The following is a 19,662-nucleotide window of genomic DNA, read 5'->3' on the forward strand; positions in this document are numbered from 1 at the left end:
GACCAGCAGGTGGTGTGGTGGTTAAAGCGCTGGACACTCCCACGTGGCTGACCACGGTTCAAGTCTTAGACCCAGTGGCTTACTTTCTCACTTTCTCTCTCAGTCTCTCTCAGGTCAAATTAAAATAAATGAATGAATAAATAAAATTAAATAAAAATAATTCTTTAAAAAAATATTTCCTTTGTACAATTTTTTCTTCACTTTTAAAAATAATATTTTAATGGAAAATAATATATGTATATATTTTTAAAATTCAGCAGTACTAAGAATATACAGTGAATATGAAGTGTTCCTCTTTGAGGCTATGGAGAAGGTGTAGAAGACCTTCATTTCTTGAATCCTCATCCATAAAATCTCAAAGGACCTGAATTTAATATATGTAATGGTTATATTGCAATGGAATTCTTCCTTTCAGCCCATTCTAATGAGTACTATATATGAAAATGATTTTGACATTAGACTTCTAAAAAGCTTATTCATAAATTAGATAATTTAATTTCATATATCAGTATTATAACAAAACCAGAAACTAAATATATCACTAAAATAAAAATGATCATCAGGTATTACTACAAGAATGTTGCCAACAAGCTATAAAACCTGAAGAAAACAAGACAAATTTCTGGACACATACAACATAGCCTTACCAAAGCAGGAAGAAACAGAAAGCCTGAACAAAGCAATAACAAGTCATGAGATTTAATATGTAGTCTCCAAAAAAAAACCAGCAACCAAACAAATCCAGATCTGGATGACTTCACTGCCAGATTCTGTACAACCTTTAAAGAAAGTCTCCTCAAACTATTCCAGTAAATACAAGTAGAAGAAGCCTTCTGAACTCTTTTTTTTTTTTTAATTTGCTATAGGACATGCTCACTCGCTACAGACAGAAGTGAGAAGAGGAATGAGAAACATTCCCTCAGGAAGGACAACCATGCTGCAGTACCTTCATTTTTCAGAATTTGGGACATGTATGCACATGCACCCAGTGTGTTACTCAAGCTGCTGGGTATAGGACTAAAACCATGCAGGTGGCTAGATCTGGTGGAGTCCTGAATGGCCCCGAACTCATTTTTTGAAGCCACCATCACCTTGATTCCATAAGCAAGTAGAAACACATAACACACAAAAAAAGAAAACTACAGACCAGTTTTACTGATAAATATATATATGCAGAAATCCTCAACAAACTTAGCAAACCAAATACAACAACCCCCGAAGCATAGATAACAGCACCAAAAACTGACAAATAAAGCTTAAAAGCTTTGGAACCAGCAGATGGCATAATGGTTATGTTGCAGTACTCCCTCGTAGGTGACTGTGGTTCAAGTCCCAGACCTGGCATTTTAAAACTCACACCAGGTACATGTGTGCACATGCCCAAAATCCCAAGAAGAGAAGGGATTACAGCATGGCCATCCCCACAGGAGGTGTTTTTTCACTTCCTATCTCTGTCTCTTGTGGAAAACACATGCCCTATAGCAAAAATCTCTCTTTAAAATAAAGAAAAAAGATCTGCACAGCAAAAGAAGCAGTAAATAAAGAAACAACCCACAGAATGGGAGAATATATTTATAAACTATACCTCTGACTAGGAGTTGATAGTCACTATATAATGAACTCAAACAGCTCACCTACAATAAAACTAATAAACCAGTTTAAAATTGGACCATTAATCTGAATAGTTAACTCTCACAGGAAGACAAAAATGACTAAAAATCTTTTTTCAAAAATTCAGTATTGAGAGGCCAGCAGGTGGTATGGTGGTTAGACACTCACATGACTAACTCTGAACCCGGAGGCTTGCTTTCTCATTCTCTTTTTCTCTCTGTCTCTTTCTCTGGTCAAATTAAAAATTAAGTAAATAAAGTTAAATAAAATAATTTTTTAAAAAATTCAGTATCAGAGGGGACCACCAGTTGGCATAATAGCTATGTCATTAGACTCCTATGTATTCGACCATGGTTTGAGTCCCAGACCCGGTGGCTTAAACTCACACCAGGTGAGTGTGTGTGCATGCCCAGGATCCCGAGAGGAGAATGGAGGAGAAGGGATTGCAGTGTGGCCATCCCCCCGGGATGTGATTTCTCACTTTCTGGTGAGCGCACACGCACTATAACAAAAACATCTCCCCAAAAATAAAAAAAATTCAGTATCAGAAACAGGAGTCATAATGATCACATCACTGGACTCCCATGTAATCAACCACAGTTTGAGTCATGGACCTGGTATCTTAAAACTCATGCCGGGCACGTGTGCATGCATGCCCAAAATCCCTAGAGAAGAATGGAGAATGCTTTCTGACTCTGTCTCTTTCTCTACAGCGAGCACACTTTATAGCAAAATTCTCTAAGAAAAATTCGGTGTTTCTCATCATAAGAGAAATACAAATGAAAACTTCAATGATATTTCACCTAACTTCAGTTAACAATGGCTATCATCAGAAAAACGAAGAATAACATTTGGGATTGAGGCTGTGGAGCAAAGAAAGTCCTCTTGCATTTCTGGTGGGAATATAAATTAGTACAGCCACTAAGGAAAAACATTGTGGAGGTTGCTCAGAAATCTAAAATAGGAACTATCATATGACCTAGTTATCCGTCTTCTGGGTATCTGCACAAATGACCAGAAATCACTCTGTCAAGTAGATATTTGCACATCCTTGTTTATTGCAGCATTATTCACAGTAGCTAAGTTAATGGAATCAGTTTAAGTGCTGAACAAGCAATAAGAGAATGAAGAAAACATGGCACATATTCACAATGGAATACCACTCAGCCATTCTGTCATGTAACACAGAGTGGAAAAATCTCTAAGACATAATGCTAAGTGAAATAAGCCAGGCTTCAAAAGAGGAATATTGGATGTCTTTACTTAACACGTTCTCAATGTCTGCACTCTATGGCAAAAATTGGAAGACTCAATGGCATAATAATAGAAAACTCAGTGGTAGATACCAGGAGCTGCACCTGGGGGTTGGGGGAAAGGCCGGGGGATGAGTCAGGAAGAAATGATTAATGGACACAAGAATGCATATAAACCAGTCAGTGAGGTTATGGAATGATATACCACAGCACAGAAAAAATGTCATAGCCAAGTTGATATACACCTAAAAAAATCCAGTAGAATGAATATCAGATGTGTACAGCATCATGTATTGTAATAATTCCTTGCTGAAAATGATGAACGTATGTGTATATATATATATTTTTTTTTTTTTTGAGAGGTTTTTGCTATAGGGTGCATGTGCTTGCCAGAAACACAGAATGAGACAGACACAAAGTGAGAAAGCACCCCCCAGGTGGGATGGCCATGCCACAATCCCTTCTCCATTCTCCTCTCAGGATCTTGGGCATGCACACACACGCACCCAGTATGAATTTAAGCCACTGGATCCGGAACTCGAACTGCGATCTCTCTGGGAGTCCAGCAATATAGCCATTATGCTAACTGCTAGTTCCAAACGTGTTTATACTCTTTACTTAATTAATACACATTATATGCATACTTTGAAAACTACACTGTATCCAGAAAGATAAACGATTATATGTAAATCAGAAATTATAATAAAGACAACAAAGAAAAGCTGCAGTGTTAAGAAAACAGCAGAGTTAAAGAGACAGTTTAAAGAATAGGAAAAATGTATGCAAAATACAAATCTGATTAATGGTTAATAGCTAAAGTATATAGCGGACTCAAGTAACTCTATAGTGAGAAAAAAAACCATTTAGAAAATAGACACAGGATTTGAACAGAGATTATGCAAAAGAAGATATACAAGGGCTAACATATATCTGAAAAAAATTTTTAACATCATTAGTCATCAGAAATGCAGATCAAAACCACAATGAAATAACACCTTACACCATGTTTGAATTGCTATTATCAATAAGTCAAAAGAACATCAGCAGGTGGTCTGATAGATAGGGTGCTGAATCCCAGATGGTCCACTCCATGGTTCAAATCCCAGTCCCAGCAGCTTGAAAAATACTCTGGGTGCATGTTTGCCTGCCCCAAATCCCAAGAAGCAAATGGATGAAAAAGGAGTATGACATGGCCTTCCACTGTGGGGGGATGGTTTCTCAGTTTCCCTCTCTCTGTCTCTCTCCAGTGAGCTCATGTACACTATGGAACATACTAAAAAAAAAAAAAAAAAAAATTGAAAGGTAGGACCAGCCCATCGTATGGGGGTTAAGGTCACTGGTTCCCACATGGCCACCTGCACTGTTCAAGTCCCAGACCTGGCAGCTTGACAAGCACACCAGGTGCATATGTATGTGTGCCCATAATCCCAAAAGGAGAGGAAAATGGAGGAGAAGGGATTACAGCATGATCATTACCCACGTGGGATGCTTTCTTGCTACCCCCTAGGTCCCATCTCTCTCCTGCAAGTACATGTGCCTTTGGGAAATAAGAAAAGTAAAAAGATAGTAAATGTTAGAATGTGGAGAAACAGATATCCTTACATACTGCTGGTAGAAATGTACAGCTATTAAAAAATGGTATCAGGTTCCTCAAAATAAAAATAACTACCTTATAATCCAGCAATCCCACTATTGGTTATATCCAAAGGAAATTAAATGTTTTGGTCGATAACATACAGTGGATCCCGTAAGATTAAAACTAAGGTAAAAAATTCCTATTCTCTAGTGACATCTTAACAATCATAATGTCCTAACACAATCATTACTCACATTGTGACAATGCTGATGAAAACAAACCTACTATACTGCCAGTCATATAAAAGTATAGCATATGCAGCCATATGTAGTACATAATACTTAATAAATAAATTTTTGTTTTTCTTTTTTTGGGAGAGGTATTTGCTGTAGGGCTCATGTGCTTGCCAGAAAGATAGAAACAGAGAGACAGAAAGCAAGAAGTCACCCCCCCAGAGAGGATGGCCATGCCACAATCCCTTCTCTATTCTCTCGGGATCTTGGGCACACACGCACACGCACCCAGCGTGAGTTTAAACCACTGGGTCTGGGACTCAAATCACGGTCGACTATATGGGAATCCAGCAACATAGCCATTACACCATCTGCTGGTCTCAAAAGTTGTTGTTTTTTAAGAATTATTTTATATGACTTTATTTATTTTCAATTTGACCAGAGAGGGATAGAACAAGAGAGAGAAAGTAAGAAAACAAACCACCAGGTCCAGGATTTGAACGGCTATGTGGAAGTCCAGCGTCCTTAAACCTTCATGCCACCTGCCAGCCACTTGATAAATAAAATTTTAAAAATTGAATATATAAAGTAAAATTAGAGTAAGTTAAGGGTATTGGAGAAAGAAATTGTTTTGTTTTGTTTTTAAATCAAGTTCAGTAAAGCCTAAGTGGTACAATAGTTACAAAATCCGCAGTGGTATCCGATAACATCCTGAGCCTTCACATTTACCCACTATTCACTCACTGTTAACACCCAGCTCAACTTCCAGTCCTACCAGTTATATGCATGTTTTGGATACTATGTAGGTGTACCTTTTTAATTTTTTTATACCATATTTGCTGTGCCTTTTTCTATGTTAAGATATGAAAATATGTATCATTGTATTACAGTTACCTACAGAACTGAATACAGTAACATGCTGAACAGGTGTATAGCCTAGGAACAATAGGCTCCACATAGATGTATACACCTAGGTCATACATGTAGGAGTGGGGGAATGGGGACTTGGTTTGTAATGGATAGAGTTTCAGTTAGGGAAGATGAAAAAGTTCTAAAGGTGGATGGTGGTGCTGGTTGATTAATGTGAATGTATAGCAATATTAATTTACTACTTAACCAACCATTCACTTAAAAATGGTTAATGTGGTGAATTTTATGTGTATTTTGCCATAACTAAAAAAAAATTTTAAACATATACTGATCGCTAGGCCTTAAAAATTTCAAGAAGAGGTGCCAGCAGATGGGGTAGTAGTTAAGGTGCTAGACTCCCACATGGTCGACCAGAGTCTGAGTCCTGGATCTCGCGGCTGGGAACTCACAGCAGTCATGTGCGCATGTATGCCCAGAATCCCAAGAGAAGAATAAAGGAGAAGGAATTGCAGTGTGGCCATCCCCCTGGGAACTGGTTTCTCACTTTCTCTTTCTCTGTGTCTCTGGCAAGTGCATGCACCCTATACTAAAAACTCTTTTTTTTGTTTGTTTTTGTTTTGTTTTGTTTTGTTTGGAGAGGTTTTTGCTATAGGGTGCGTGAGCGCGCCAGACAAGAGACAGAGAGACAGAAAGTGAGAAATCACCCCCAGGGGGATGGCCATGCCGCAATCTCTTCTCCTCCATTCTCTTCTCGGGATCTTGGGCACGCACGCACACATGCCCGGCGTGAGTTTTTAAGCCACCGGGTCTGTGGTCGACTACGTGGGAGTCCAGCGACATAGTCATTACACTAACTGCTGGTCCCTATACTAAAAACTCTTAAAACAAAATTTCAAGAAGTAGAGGACATTGCTAGCTTTTAATAGATTGGACAATAAACAGGGTTCAGTGTTTTGTTCACAGGATGATAAGGAAACTAGATTAAAAAAACTGTATTTTGCTGAGTAGTAGGAGACTAGTATTAGAAAATTATGGAGACTCAAGGCTATGAATATTTGAATCCCAGAGTCATTCAGATAGTCTTGTATAGGTACCTGATCCTGTTTTTGAACATGAGAAGATCAGAATAAAGCCAGAGTTTTAGGAATATTAGTCCAGAATTTACTTAAGGGAAGAAAGGTGGAATTAGGGTGACTAAATTATTATAATTTCCCAGAAAGGAAATGTTTGGTCCTGACCCATGCTTATGACTATGGAATGCATATGGAGACACAGATCCTAAAAACTATTTTTGAAGGAAATATTAGTAGGACTTTGACTAGGTCAGAATTTACATAATTTTTGATACAGGTAATATAGAACTGAGGAACAGAGTTAAAAAAAAAAGGAGAAAAAGGAGTCAAAAAGTATCCTTTCTATGAAGAAATACTGATACATTTTTTTCATAAGGCTATATGTAACTAACATGGGCGATTAAGAATTTAATTCAAGCTTAACCTGTGGCATGCTGGTTAAGGCATCTGCATCCCACATGGCCAACTGCATAATCTGTTCTGAATCCGATGGGTTGGGAAGCATGCTGGACACATGTACATGCAAATTCAAAATCCTAAAAGGAGGGAAAATGGAGACAGGATTGTGGCATGACCATTATCCATGGCGGAGAGTGGGGAGAGGCTTTCTTGCTTCCCCCTTCTCTCTCCAGCAAGTGCATGTAACATTTGGCAAGTTTTTATTTTAATTTTTAAATTCATATATCATAAAAGAGCACTATGCTAATAACATTTATTGTCTATATAATTGCAGGTCTCTACAGTATGGAAATCAGTTCATATATCAGTCAATGCCACGGATGTTGTCACTATGGCTTGATTTTGGTGCTAAAGCATATGAATGGGAAAAAGGTATAATTGTGTAAAACTTTTAAGGGACTAGGCAGAATTACAACTTGGATATAAAGACAGATTTGGTTTATCAATCTAATTTACTCAAAAGTAGGAATGCATTTGATAATGAAAACTCAGATAAGCATAAGCAAGAAGTAAATTTTTTTTTTTTGAGAGATTTTCGCTATAGGGCGCGTGCGCTCGCCAGACAGAGAGAGACATAGAGACAGAAAGCGAGAAATCCCCCAGGGGGCATGGTCACGCCGCAATCCCCTCTCCTCCATTCTCCTCTTGGGATCCTGGGCATGCACGCACATGCGACCGGCATGAGTTTTAAGCCACCGGGTCAGGGATGCGAACCACGGTCGACTACATGGGAGTCCAGCGACATAGCCATTACGCTAACTGCTGGTTCCCAGCAAGAAGTAAATTTTTAAAAAGGAAAGCAAAGCTAAATCATAGACTTTTGTTGTTGTTGTTGAGGGTTTTGCTATAGGGCACATGCGCTCACCAGAAAGAGAGAGACAGAAAGCGAGAAATCACTCCCCAGGGGGATGGCCACGCCACAATCCCTTCTCCATTTTCCTCTTAGGATCTTGGGCGCGCACACAAACGTGCCCGGCATGAGTTTTAAGCCACCGGGTCCGGGATTCAAACTACATTCAACTACATTGAAGTCCAGCGATAGCCATTACGCCATCCGCTGGTCCCCATAGACTTTTTTTAAAAAGAATTATTTATTTATTTTTGTTATTATTAACTTGGTATAGGGCACATGTGCTCACCAGACAGAGTGAGAGAGAGAGAGAGTGAGAGAGAAGGGTAAGTGAGAAAGCAGGCCTCCAGATCTAGTACCTGAACTGTGTTAGTGGGAGTCCAGCGACCTAACCACCACACCACTTGCTGGCCCCAAATCAGAGACCTTTAAAGTAGTTACAGTTCAGTGCCTGCAAGTAAAAAATCTGAAGCTTCCAACACATACTGAAAGGTGTTAGTTTAGCTAAATAATTTATCCTTAAAATTATAGCAGAAGTGGGGCCGACAGGTGGTGTAGTGATTAAGGGCTCTGGACTCCCACATGGCAAACCACGGTTCAAGTCCCAGACCTGGCAGCTTGCTTTCTCATTTTCCCTCTCTTTCTCATACACTCTCTCACTCTCTGGACAAATAAAAATAGAAATAAATAAATAAAGTTAAATAAAATAATTTTTAAAAGAAATTATAGCAGAGGGCCAGTCTATGGTGCGGTGGTTAAAGGGCCTGGATCATATGGCTAACTGCACAGTTCGAGTTCCGGACCTGGTGGCTTGAAAAATATGCCAAGCATATTTACATGCATGTGGACACATTAAACACATCATGACTTTTCTGATGACCCAAGGGAATTCCTACTTAGACAGTCACTTATCTTTCTATAAATTGCCAAGTGATCTAACAACATTTTAAAACTATTTTTAAACAAAATTTTACTTATGTGACATGAACTGATACACTGTTTTTTTTTCTTTTTCTTTTCTGTTCTTTAATCTGATTTTTTTTTTCTCAGCTGGCCGTTCTGATCGTGTACAAATGAGAAATGATTTAAGTAAAATAAACAAGGTTATCTTGGAGCACACAGATTGTTTAGCTCCATATCAGTTTTTGACAGCTTTTTCACAGTTGATCTCTCGAATTTGTCATTCTCATGATGAAGTTTTTGGTGTCTTGATGGAAATAATTGCTAAAGTGTTTCTGGCCTATCCTCAGCAAGCAATGTGGATGATGACAGCTGTGTCAAAGGTATTAATCACAATGATTTATCATTTTATATGACATTAATTATTTAATGCCCTAATATGTAAACACAAGGTCCATGGTTTCTCTCCTATACTAGATGATTCATTTTAAATATTTTAACAGTAGAGAGAAATTATAGCACTATATTTCATTTTAATACGTCAAGATGTTTATCATATGAAATGAAGTAACTAATATGTTTTAAATGAAAGATAACTGTACGCATTTTGTTTACGAATTTTAGTTAGCTGGTAGTACTTGGTGTAAAGTGGTAATCTGTTTTTTTCCAAGTGTTTTAATCCAGAGTATCTGAACTATTAATACTAAAAAATTAGTATTAATAGGAATTTTTTAATTTGCTCAGTCTGTTTAATAAGTTAATATTTTAGAAAATTTAGAAAATACACAGATGTTTAAAAATAAAATTTGTGCCTATCATTCATTAATACTTTGATATAATTTCATGTGTATGTTTTCCAAGCATATTTTAATTTCATATTGTCCACATAGGATTGTTCTCTGTTATTAAGTATACTTCAAGTATACAATTTTGGCAATTGTGTAAATTCTAACATAGTCTTTTATAATTTATTTAACATGTTGTTGATCACTAAGGTTATCCGTATATCTGTATATTTATTTTCATTTCTGATTATTGAAAGGTGATCTCAAAAAGGGAATTCATTAGGTCATACGACAGCACCTTTTTTTATGGCTCTTGATAGCACTGCCAAGTTGATTTGTGATAACATAAACTCACATCATGAATACTTTTTAATCTGCTGTGTGCTCATCAAAATGTTGCTATTTTGAAAAGATTTTATATAAAATTTAACTCTTTTTTATGACAGTCTTCTTATCCCATGCGTGTGAACAGATGCAAGGAAATACTAAATAAAGCCATCCGTATGAAAAAATCCTTAGAAAAGTTTGTCGGAGATGCAACTCGCCTAACAGATAAGCTTCTAGAATTGTGCAATAAACCGGTACTACTATAAATCTTACTATTTGTAGAACAATGTTGGATAATTATATAGAAAACTTACATATGATTTGAACTTGGTTTCCTTAATTTGATTAATTTAATTGAAGTCCTAATATATGGGTATACATATATTTCATTATTTATCCAATTGTAATTTAAATATGTATAATTTACCTTATTAAAGCTACTGTTAAAATTTCTAACATGTCACACTTCAAAATATTCCCTAAATTTCTAAAAGTTATTCTGAAGTTGAATTTTCTAATAGATTATCCATATTTATGATGAATTTTAAGGAAAGATATGAAATAAGCCATGAAAATATAAGTATGTAAAATACTCAAAGTTAAAGTCATCTTTATGATTACTTTCTGTCATATGTTTAAGCTTTCAAAGCACATGTACTTTAACCTACATATACTATTGGAAAGAAGATTGGGATTTGGGTTTTTGGCTTTTTTTTCTGTACATTTCAGTGCCTACAAGGGAGCAAACATTGTGTTAATGGAAACAGAAACGAGTTGATGTTCTGCTTTGAGGGGCTCAGAGTCTTGTATGGAACTAGGCAGACGGCTATCATCTAGAGTATTCAGTACCTTTCCAGGAAATTTGTGACCAATATGGAAACATCGTTACTATAGTAACCCACTCTTCTACCTAAGGAACTAGAGAAAAAATTCTGCAGAATGTAGGAAAAGTTAAAAGTTCAGGGTAGAAGTTACTGCAAGGAAATGAGAGATGCTGTGGTAAACAGATTTCACTAGTCAGATATTCAAAGTCCATTAACTGTTTTATCTGTGGAAAAATGCAGGCTAGCCTATTTCTCACCTTCCCTGTATCAGTAAGCATCTCAAAAGGGTAATCTGGGGACCAGCAGATGGCGTAATGGCTACGTCACTGGACTCCCATGTAGTCAACTGCAGTTCGAGTCCTGGATCCAGTGGCTTAAACTCACGCCAGGTGCTTGTGCATGCATGCCCAAGATCCCGAGAGGAGAACGGAGAAGAAGGGATTGTGGCATGGCCATCCCCCCCCCCCCGGGGGGTGATTTCTCACTTTCTGTCTCTCTGTCTCTCTCTGTCTTTCTGGCGAGCGCATGGACCGTATAGCAAAAACCTCTCAAAAAAAAAAAAAAGAGTAATCTGCTTTGCTCTTTTCATTATTTCTATTTAACTTCGAGTGCACTTAACATTATCAAAAGCAGTGTTATGATAATTGTTAATATTTATTGAACACTAGCACTGTTCTAAGTGCTTTACGTTTACATGTTTCTAGTTCTTTATCTGAAACCTTTCAGCAAGCTACATATAAGAATTCAGAATTTTTAAATAAAGCGTATGTCTGCTTTTTATTAGATGATCGTCACAGGGAGTAATCCATTAGAGTAGCCTGAAATCAAACACAGAACTGTTTCTGCAGTGAAGTGCATCAGTCTTTTCTACCGTGTGAGTTTAGATAGCATTTTTACTGCCAAATGAGATTTGGTACCTCTTGCAAAAATGAGTCTAATTTAGAGTTCTTTGGATTTTCTAATGTCTAATAATAGATCATAAACCTATATTGTCGCCTTTAGTCATTAATTTTATAATATAGATACTGTTGGGTGGTCAGAAAAGTCATGATACATTTCGCATAGAAAACTATGTCACGACTTTTCCAACAACTCAGTATTATCAAAGAGATTAAAAAAGTTAAAATAATATGATAACAGATATACCTAGAAAACTACAGACTCCTGGGCCCTTCTAATAAAGATATTGTAAAAGTATAATTTTTGTCGTGACTGAAGTTAAACATGCTGTAATTGGGATGAACACAGAGAAGTTAATGGTTTTGTGTTTTTTTTTCCCCCCAGGTTGATGGAAGTAGTTCCACATTAAGCATGAGCACTCATTTTAAAATGCTTAAAAAGCTAGTTGAAGAAGCAACATTTAGTGAAATCCTCATTCCTTTGCAATCTGTCATGATACCTACCCTTCCATCAATTCTGGGTGCCCATGCTAACCATGAGCCTTTTCCTGGGCATTGGGCCTACATAGCAAGCTTTGGTGATACGGTAAACTTCAGCTTCTTATTACTTTATGATTTTTAAGTTGAAAGTACATTGAAAATTGTTTTCCTCAGAATCTAAGTGAACTTTATTTGCAAAGAAAAAAATAATTGAAAATACAGAAAAGTAAAATACTCTTATATGGTATAAAACTCTGATTAAAAACTATGTTCAGGGGCTAGCAGGTAGTATGGTGGTTAAGGTTGCAGGACTCCCACATGCCCACATGCTTGACTACAGTTCAAGTCCCAGACCTGGCAGCTTGCTTTCTCATTCCTTCCCCTGCCTCCGACTCTGTCCCTCTGTGGTCAAATTACAAATAAGTAAATAAAGTTAAATAAAATAATTCTTTAAAAAAAAAAAAACTATGTTCAGCCAAATGTTTTGATTTATTAGATTTTCATTTTGTTTAGGGATGGTTATAATCTTTTTTTTTTCGTATTTTGATGTTTGTTAACTCTATTTTGTCCTAAAAGTAGAGGTGCGAGGGCTAGCTAGTGGTGTGGTGGTTACGGCAACTGGATCTCATATGGCTAACTGAGTGGGTTCAAGTCCCAGATCCAGTGGCTTGAAAAATTTGCCTGGTGCATGAACATGCATGCCTCAAATCCTGATGGAGAAGTTATTGGGATGTGGCCATGCCTAGGGGGGCACTTTCTTACTTTCCCTTAGTCTGTCTTCAGTAAACACATACAAATTAAAACACACACACACACTTTAAACATTGTCACTGCCTTTAAGAGACTACCTAAATTTGAGTGTGTAAGTACTTGTATTGCTGATGAAGTACTAGTTTATACTTTTTTCTAAGAGGTAAAAAATGTGTCTATGTTCATAGACAATAATTATTTCATAGATCATAAGTAACTAAACTAAAAGAAATTGTTAAGATACAAATTTACTATATAGACTATTCTTTTTATTGTTACATAACTCAGTATTTTTAACATATAGACATATAAACAAATAATTTTGGCCTTAACTTATGTAAAACTTGTCATCTTTTAGGTGGAAATTCTTGCTTCCCTTCAAAAACCAAAGAAGATCTCTTTAAAGGGATCAGATGGAAAGTTCTACATTATGATGTGTAAGCCAAAAGATGACCTGAGAAAGGATTGTAGACTAATGGAATTCAATTCCTTGATTAATAAGGTTTGGAGATAAATGGTTTTTAGTTTAGAATTATTATAATTAATTTCAGTATGATCTGGGCTTTTCAGTGTTCAAATAGATCCCTCTCAAAAAAAAAAAAACAAAGAGGGAATAAAATTATTAAGTTAAAAAAAGTACATAATTTCTTGTGTCAAAATGTACATAGCATAACATTTACCATTATAATCAGTGTTAAGTGTATAGTTCAGTGGCATTATGTGTATTCACATTGCAGTGTAACTGTCCCCATCATCCTTGTCCAGAACTTCCTTCTTCTTTTCAAATTGAAACACTGTAGCCATTAAACCCTAACTCTCCATTTTTGTCTCCCCCCTAAGCTCCTGACAACAACTATTTCACTTTCTGTCTCCATGAATCTGACCATTCTGGGTACCCCATATAAATGGAATTCTACAGAATTTGCCCTATTTTGCCTGGCTTATTTCTTTTGGTATTATGTCTTCAAGGTCATTCGTTTTATAACATGTGTCATCATTTCTTGACTTTTTTCCCCCATGTTTATTTCTTCTGTGTTCAAGAGAGAGAGAGGGAAACAGATTAACAGCACTCTTTATAAGGTCTCCAAACCACAGTTCATCCCCAGCCAGCCCAGGATCATGGATATGCACATGCCCAGCGTACTCAGGGAGGTCTCTGCACATGAACCTAGAACCTTTACACGTGGGTCAGCCTCACAGATTGGCCTGTTTTACCACTGCACCACCATTGACACCCCTGAATTTCCTCCCTTGTGAAGCAGAATAGTATTTCATTGTATATGTATAACACTTTATTTTTATCCATTTATTCACTGACTACTTTGGCCACCAGGCCACGGAGATGGCCCACCTGAGGGGCCAGCAGGTGGCATAGTGGTTAAGGCGGTGGACTACCACATGGTCGATCCCCCCCCCCACCATGGTTGACCACAGTTTGTGTCCTCCACTTGTCATCTTGAAACTCATTCCAGGCATGTGTGCATGTATGTCCAGAATTCCAGGAGGAAAGTAGAGGATAAGGGATTGTGGCATGGCCATCCCCAGTGAGGGGTGATTTCTTGGACTGATTTCTCACTTCTCACTGTCTTTCTCTCTTTGGCAAGTGTACGTGCCCTATGACAAAACCTTTAAAAAAAATTATATATATATATATATACACACACACACACAATGATTGTTATTCTATATAATGATTGTTATTTGTAATATTCTTTTTTCAATCAATCAGATTTGTTTAGGTATTATGGTTCAGTGAAAGAAAAGATTAATTTTTTCTGAGTCACTGTTTAAAGGTAGTCATTAACATTTTTTCAATTCTGTTGCTGAGTGTTTAATTTCAAGGATAAAATGAGAAATCTCTTTGAAAAGTTGTTATATTTTCTTACATATTTTGAGTTAATCTGTAACCAGTGCTTACAACTGCAAAACAGTTTTTCTGTTGGTAAAAATTAGACCATGCTGAGGAAAGATGCAACTTCATTATTTTTTTAAAATGTTTTGTTCCTCCTTCCCTTCCCCTTCTCGCATGTTATTGGTACCTCTCTTATTATCAGGAAGAGTTGTGGGCTTAAACATTTATATCACATAGGGTCAGATGATAGCACTGTGGTAAGACGTAACACTCTGTGGGACCGACACACATGGAAGGGTTCCGGTTTCGTGTCCAGAGACCTCCCTGTTATACCAGGTGAACTTGGGCCAATAATCCAGGACTGGCTAGGTCTAGGAGTGGATTATAGGATTAGGACCCTTTTAAGGGTGCTGTCTCTCTCTCTCATGGAAGAAATAAATAAATAAATTTAAAAAGAAATGATACTGCATTATAAACCCATTTCAAAGACATTTTGATGAAAAGGATTATTTTTTATTTAAAAACATTGTTTGGGGGACATCAGGTGGCGTTGTGCTAGACTCCCACACGGCTAACTGCAGTTCGAGTCCCAGACCTGACGACTTTCTCACTTTCCCTCTCTTTTTCCCTATCTCTCTGGTCAGAGTAATAAATAAATAAGTAAATAAATAGAGTCAAATAAGTAGCTCTTTTAAAAGAAAAAAGAAAATGTTGTTTGTAGCCGTGGTATTGTAGGCTGAAAGCTGTGTGAGATGCTCAAGTTCAGTTTCATTTTTTTTTTCTTTTGAGAGGTTTTTGCTATAAGCCACGTGCACTCGCCAGAAAGAGAGAGAGAGATAGAGAGAAATCACCCCCAGGGGGGTTGGTCATGCTGCAATCCCTTCTCCTCCATTCTCCTCTCGGGATCTTGGGCACACACACACGCACCCGGCATGAGTTTATGCCACTGGGTCTGGACTCGAACCACAGTCGACTACATGGGAGTCTAGTGACATAGCCATTACGCTAACTGCTGGTCCCCCAAGTTCAGTTTCTTAAACATGCAGGTTGTGTATACCTATGATTCTAAGTAATTGGGAGTTTGGTGCAGGAGGATCACGACAGTGACACCCTGTCAAGACTATTATACCTATCTCTGTCTTTCTCTGTTTACCTGTCTCTCTCCTTTTTCTGTCTCTTACTCTCTCACTCTCTCCATAAAAAAATGGTATTTGATAAATTGATACTTTAATTGAGTGCTATTAAACCATTAGTATGTTCTTCCTAAAACGTCCTTAGATTTTTCTGGTTTGAGTATTAAGTGGCCTAGCTTTTGTATAAATTTACTTTGAATAGTAAATAGTAAATTTATACATAATTATTTATTATTCAATACTTTGATAAAGTATTTCATGACTGTTATCTCATTAACATGTCAAAGAAATAGCCTGGTTGTGAAAAAGTACGGTCTCGCTGTGTGATATTGGGGGTGGCTACACATGGCTGTTTACATGAGATTTTATGCTGGTTTGTTGGAAAAGCCACGACATGCTTTTGCATAGGAAAACAGAAAATATACGTCCTGACTTTTCTGCCAACCTAATAAAACAGAATGCTTTATGAAATATCAAATGATTTTTGGGCATTGACCATGCTTTTGAATTGAACAGGTTAGAATTATACAAGAGGTCTTCAAAAAGTTTATGGAACATGTGTATTATGAAAAAAACTATTTGGAGTTCAAAAATTTTTGTACCATATAAACTCTTTAATTTTTCTACAGACTTTTTGAAGTCCCTTTGTATGTGTGTTATTTGATACAGTTCTAGTTAAAAATCATACTAATCTTTGTTTAATTTATTAACAGTAATTAGATGAAATATGTAAAGCTTTCTTCTACTCAGGGATATATTTTTAGATGAAGCTATAATTATTAAACTCTAAGGGTGAGAAATACATTTTGAAGATATCCTAAAACTCATGCTCTTTTTGTTCATGTATTTTTGAGATCAAAATTAAACAGTAGTCTCTGATCCTAAGGACTTAGTTTCAGTATTACTTCTAAAGCAATAGAAAATAAAGCTGTATTTTGTCATTGTTAAATGTACTGCTACAATACTTTTAATACCATGTTTTTGTCATATTAATAGTGAATAATTTAAAATATATTTTTTGTTTAGACATTTTTAATATGTTAGAAATAAGTTAGGGATACTGTCCCAGTAGTTTCTTTTCCTACCATTCACAAGGATTTTTCATCTATATCACATGGTAAGCCTTCTCTGACATGTTCTTGGCTATAAAGTGAACAGTAGATAAGACTGAGAAAACATATATAAATTTGGAATTACTTTCTATTTTTAAATTTGTGTGTGTGTTTCTTTGAATAGTGCCTAAGAAAAGATGCAGAATCCCGTAGAAGAGAACTTCATATCCGAACATACGCAGTTATTCCACTGAATGATGAATGTGGGATTATTGAATGGGTGAACAACACTGCTGGCTTGAGGCCTATTCTGACCAAACTATATAAGGAAAAGGGTACCAAAATTAAAAGTTATTATATAAGTATATTACATGGGTAAGGTCATTACTAACTTTGTAATATGGGCATAATTGTTATTAATACATGTTAGTATACATTTTTTATATAAGCCATAGTGAGATTTCTAGATTCTGTATATAGAAACTTTTAAGTGTTTTCTTTCCTTTTTGTGTGTGTCTGTTTCAATTCCTCCCTCATCTTCATCTCAAAGGAAATTGGGTAGCTTACAAAAATACATACAAAAATCAGGAACCAGCAGTTAGCGTAATGGCTGTGTCGCTGGACTCCCATGTAGTCGACCGCGGTTCGTGTCCCGGACACAGTGGCTTAAAACTCACGCTGGGCACGTGTGTGTGCATGCCCAAGATCTGAAGAGGAGAATGGAGAAGAAGGGATTGTCTCTATGTCTCTGTCTGTCTGGTGAGCGCACGCGCCCTATAGCGAAAACCTATCCCCCCCCAAAAAAATATATATATACAAAAATTTACCTTTTTTTTTTTTTTGAGTGGTTTTTGCTATAGACTGTGTGCGCTCACCAGAAAGACAGAGAGACATAGACAGCAAGCGAGAAAGCACCCCCGCAGGAGGGATGGCCACACCACAATCCCTTCTCCTTCATTCTCCTCTTGGGATCTTGGGCACACATGCACACGCGCCTGGCCTGAGTTTAAACCACCCGGTCTGGGACTCAAACCGTGGTCGACTACATGGGAGCCCAGCGACATAGCCATTACGCTAACTGCTGGTCCCACGAAAATTTAGTTTTCACAGATACACATTAGCAGTTCCGAAAGTACTTGTTGCTACTAGTTTTTAGCAAATAAGTAGATATATTGTGAATATGAAAGTTTTCTCACTGTCAAAGAAAGAAAAGGAAAAAAGAGAAAGCTAGAAGGGACCAGTAGTTGGTATAATGGCCATGTCACTAAAATTATTTCAAAATAAAATGTTTTTAAAATGCATGTGATACATTAAAATAAGACATCAGCGGGTCCAGCAGGTGACGTGTTGGTTAAGGCACAGGATATCACATGGACAACTCAACCTGGAGGCTTGAAAATCTCTCTGGGTACATATGCGTGCATGCACAAAGTCACAAGAATGGAATAGAGGAGAAGGGATTGTGGCATGGCTCTCACCCCAGGGGAGTGATTTCTCTCTCTCTCTCTCTCTCCTCTCTCTCTCTCTCCAGCCAGCACACATGCCCTGTGTTTGAAATCTAAAAATTAATAATACAGATTTTAAAAATTAAAAAATAATGAGATCAGCTTAGCAGAGTGAAGTAGAAAGTAAGTGTGTTAGCTTCCTAGGACTGCTTAGCAAAGTACCAGAAACCAGGTGACTTTAAACAGCAGCTTTGTTGTAGTTTTGGAGGCTAGAGGTCCAAAATCAAGGTGTTAGTAGGACCATGGTCTCTCTGAAGATACACGTTCCCTGCCTTTCTCAGCTTCTGGTATTCTTCGGCGTTTAGCTCGTACCACTACCTCTGTCACCGCCTAGCATTCTCCCTATACCTCTTTGTCTGTTTTCTCTTCTTAAAAGGACACCAGCCATTGGATTATTGAATTAAGGGTCCACCTTAATGATATCATCTTAACCTAATTACATCTGCAGAGATCCTGTTTCTACATAAGGTCACACTAACAGGTACCAAGGATTAGGACTTCCACATTATTTGAGGGACGCACTTTATAACAATGAATAGTATTGATAAATTACTATATTGCGGATATTATGCTAAGTATGTTATATAAATTATTGTATTGGGTCATTGGAAAACTCATGACATATTTTTCTATTTTTCTATACAAAGATGTGTCATGACTTTTCTGAAGACCCAATATTATGTTATATTGATGTTATATATATTTTATGAAATATACTTTTTTATTGTTAATAAATCTAATAATCTCTATTTTTATAGACAGTGTTACAGAAGTTAATTAGCTTGTATAAGTTTACATGGCTAATATGTTACAGAACTGAAACTCAAACACACTTGAGTCAGATTTCAAGGAATATGCTATTAACTTTTATTTATTAGGACAAAATAATGTATAAGTTTTAGCCATTACTATTGTATTTTTTAAAAGAATTATTTAATTTTAATTTTATTTATTATTATTATTTTCCAGTTTGATCAGAGAGAGAGGGAAACTGAGAAAGCAAACCACCAGGTCCAGGATTTGAAACATGGTTGCCCATGTGAGAGTCCACTCTCTTTAGCCACTATGCCACCTGCTGGCCCCCTTACTATTGTATTTTTTAAAAATATTTTCTATCTTATGTAGTATCATTTAAACTATGTGATATTTGAGGCCAAAAACCTCAGATTCTAAGCTTATCCATTCTGTTTTCCAGGAGATTTGGAGTCCATAGAGTTAGTTTAAGAATCA

The 19,662-nt window shown here is 36.8% G+C and overlaps 1 protein-coding gene across 3 annotated transcripts in view; it reads left to right on the forward strand.

The window, feature by feature from the left end:
• The window catches only part of ATR (ATR checkpoint kinase), a 137,221-nt gene that overhangs the window by 104,264 nt on the left and 13,295 nt on the right, over positions 1 to 19,662 (forward strand). For 2 of the 3 annotated variants that reach the window (XM_014593188.2, XM_006162303.3), the window contains exons 37-42: positions 7,350 to 7,447; positions 8,976 to 9,208; positions 10,057 to 10,191; positions 12,046 to 12,246; positions 13,249 to 13,392; positions 17,112 to 17,262. In XM_014593188.2, the coding sequence (XP_014448674.1) occupies positions 7,350 to 7,447; positions 8,976 to 9,208; positions 10,057 to 10,191; positions 12,046 to 12,246; positions 13,249 to 13,392; positions 17,112 to 17,262 (962 nt within the window). The remainder of the gene's footprint in view (positions 1 to 7,349; positions 7,448 to 8,975; positions 9,209 to 10,056; positions 10,192 to 12,045; positions 12,247 to 13,248; positions 13,393 to 17,111; positions 17,263 to 19,662) is intronic. The other variant, XR_003546810.1, reaches the window with a different exon arrangement.

Source organism: Tupaia chinensis, unplaced genomic scaffold (assembly GCF_000334495.1).
Source record: "Tupaia chinensis unplaced genomic scaffold, TupChi_1.0 Scaffold139833_1, whole genome shotgun sequence".
NCBI classification, from domain to species: Eukaryota; Metazoa; Chordata; class Mammalia; order Scandentia; family Tupaiidae; genus Tupaia; species Tupaia belangeri.